Source organism: Octopus bimaculoides, chromosome 27 (genome assembly GCF_001194135.2).
Source record: "Octopus bimaculoides isolate UCB-OBI-ISO-001 chromosome 27, ASM119413v2, whole genome shotgun sequence".
Lineage (NCBI taxonomy): Eukaryota > Metazoa > Mollusca > Cephalopoda > Octopoda > Octopodidae > Octopus > Octopus bimaculoides.
Genome location: NC_069007.1, coordinates 21,356,239 through 21,358,116, shown reverse-complemented (window position 1 = coordinate 21,358,116; position 1,878 = coordinate 21,356,239). Strand labels below are relative to the sequence as shown.

Genomic DNA, 1,878 nt, shown 5'->3' with positions numbered 1-1,878 from the left:
TTTTGCTCTTCTGTATTGTTCTCTCTCTCTCTCTAATCTATATACGTGTATGAATATACAAAGCAAAAGATAGCCATTGACGAGCAAGCAAACCAGCAGAGATTGTGGCTCGTTGATTTTTGTTGTTGTCCTTTAAAGCATGCGGAACCCATGCTCCATATTTCTGAACTTTACCCAACAAGTGAAGATGCTTCTCTATAGCAGTGTGGGCGCATTCCATTTTCTCTGCCAGTTCCCTTGTCGTTTGACGAGAATTTTCATGCAAAAGTTGGTTTAATTGCTCTTCATCGAACTCAACTGGACGGCCAAAACGAGGTGTTCTTTGAGGTCAGAATTTCCATTTTTGAACTTAGCATACCAATCACAAACAGTTCTTTCAGCTATGGCACCATCTCCATACACAGCACGAATGCCACGAGCAGCTTTTGTGGCCTTAGAACCTTCATTAAAAGCAAAAAGAGAGAGGTGTCGAAAATGCTCGTTTTTCTTAACCTGACATTCCAGTTTAATGATCTGAAGATAAACAAACATTAACTAAAATTAACTAGAAAAAAGAATAGATTCCAAATAGAATTCTTGAATAAAAAATAGATTGCAAAATTTTAAAAAACGGCAGGAACTTAGTTGCCAGCCGAATTTCTGATATATCTAAAATTCTAATCTTTCTATATTTGTACTTCTGAGAACAAAACTAAAATAGATTAAAAGATAAAAACCAATAAAATAATTACTAATGGTGAGGTGGGTGGGAGGTATATCAGGGACTCTATGAATTGTATTAAATTATTTATTTGTCTGAAAATGTTTTTCTTTTTTTAAAATTTTGCATTTCATTTCTTTTTCTTAGGCATATGACAAAATCCGAAATCAACAGGTATGTTCAAATTTTACCTTTCTCACCCGTTTGTGTGTCAAATTGAACTTATTGTAAATGTATACATGATATGCAGTTGTGTTACAACTAGGAGTGCAACGAGTTGCAATTTTTCCTTGCTGGAGTGGCTGTGCGGTGGTAAGTAGCTTGTTTCTTCACAACAACATGGTTCTGGGTTCAGTCCCACTGCGTGGCATATTGGGCGAGTATCTTCTATTATAACCTTGGCCCGACCAAAGCGTTGCGAGTGGATTTGATAGAAACTGAAAGAAGCCCATTGTATATATGTGTGTGTGTGTGTTTAGTGATTTAATAGTTTACGCTCTAGTAAACACACCAACACAAGTGGTGATGGGGGACAAGCATACACATGCACTGATATGTATATAGGTCAGAGTAAGCACATAAATGCAAAAAAATAGTACTTGAAAATGGGAGATAGAGTGATATGCTTTATTAATATATTTATTGATATTTATATATATGTGTATTTATTTACATATATATATATATATGTATATATTTATATATATGTATTTATTTATATATATATATGTATTTATTTATTTATATATATATATATATATATATATATATTTATTTATATATGTATATTTATTTATTTATATATCTATTTATATATATATATTTATTTATATATATGGCATTGAAAGCTACACCAATGCTAGAACGGGACGACACTGTATAGTGCCAAAGATCCCAGCAATGCCATCGCGCTTCAGGACCAGTTACTGCAACAGTTTGGGTTTCAGGGGCCCACAGCTTTTTAATATTCTCCTAAAGAGCCTGAGGAACCTGCACAAAGTAGATGTAGGGGTTTTTAAATCAAAGCTGGACCTCTTCCTGTCGAGAGTCCCAGATCAACCTACCTCGCGGCAGGAGGTGCAAATGAGGGTTGCTAAATCAAACTCCATTCTTCACCAAGTGCCACAAATTGTAAGAGGCTCCCTGTAAGCTGAAACTATAATAAAAAAAAAAATATA

The 1,878-nt window shown here is 34.4% G+C and overlaps 1 protein-coding gene across 1 annotated transcript in view; it reads left to right on the top strand.

Moving 5' to 3' along the window:
* LOC106867798 (cleavage and polyadenylation specificity factor subunit 4) overlaps positions 1 to 1,878 on the top strand; it is a 13,918-nt gene that overhangs the window by 7,325 nt on the left and 4,715 nt on the right. Inside the window, exon 5 of the mRNA XM_014912791.2 lies at positions 848 to 874. Coding sequence (XP_014768277.1) covers positions 848 to 874 — 27 coding nt within the window. The remainder of the gene's footprint in view (positions 1 to 847; positions 875 to 1,878) is intronic.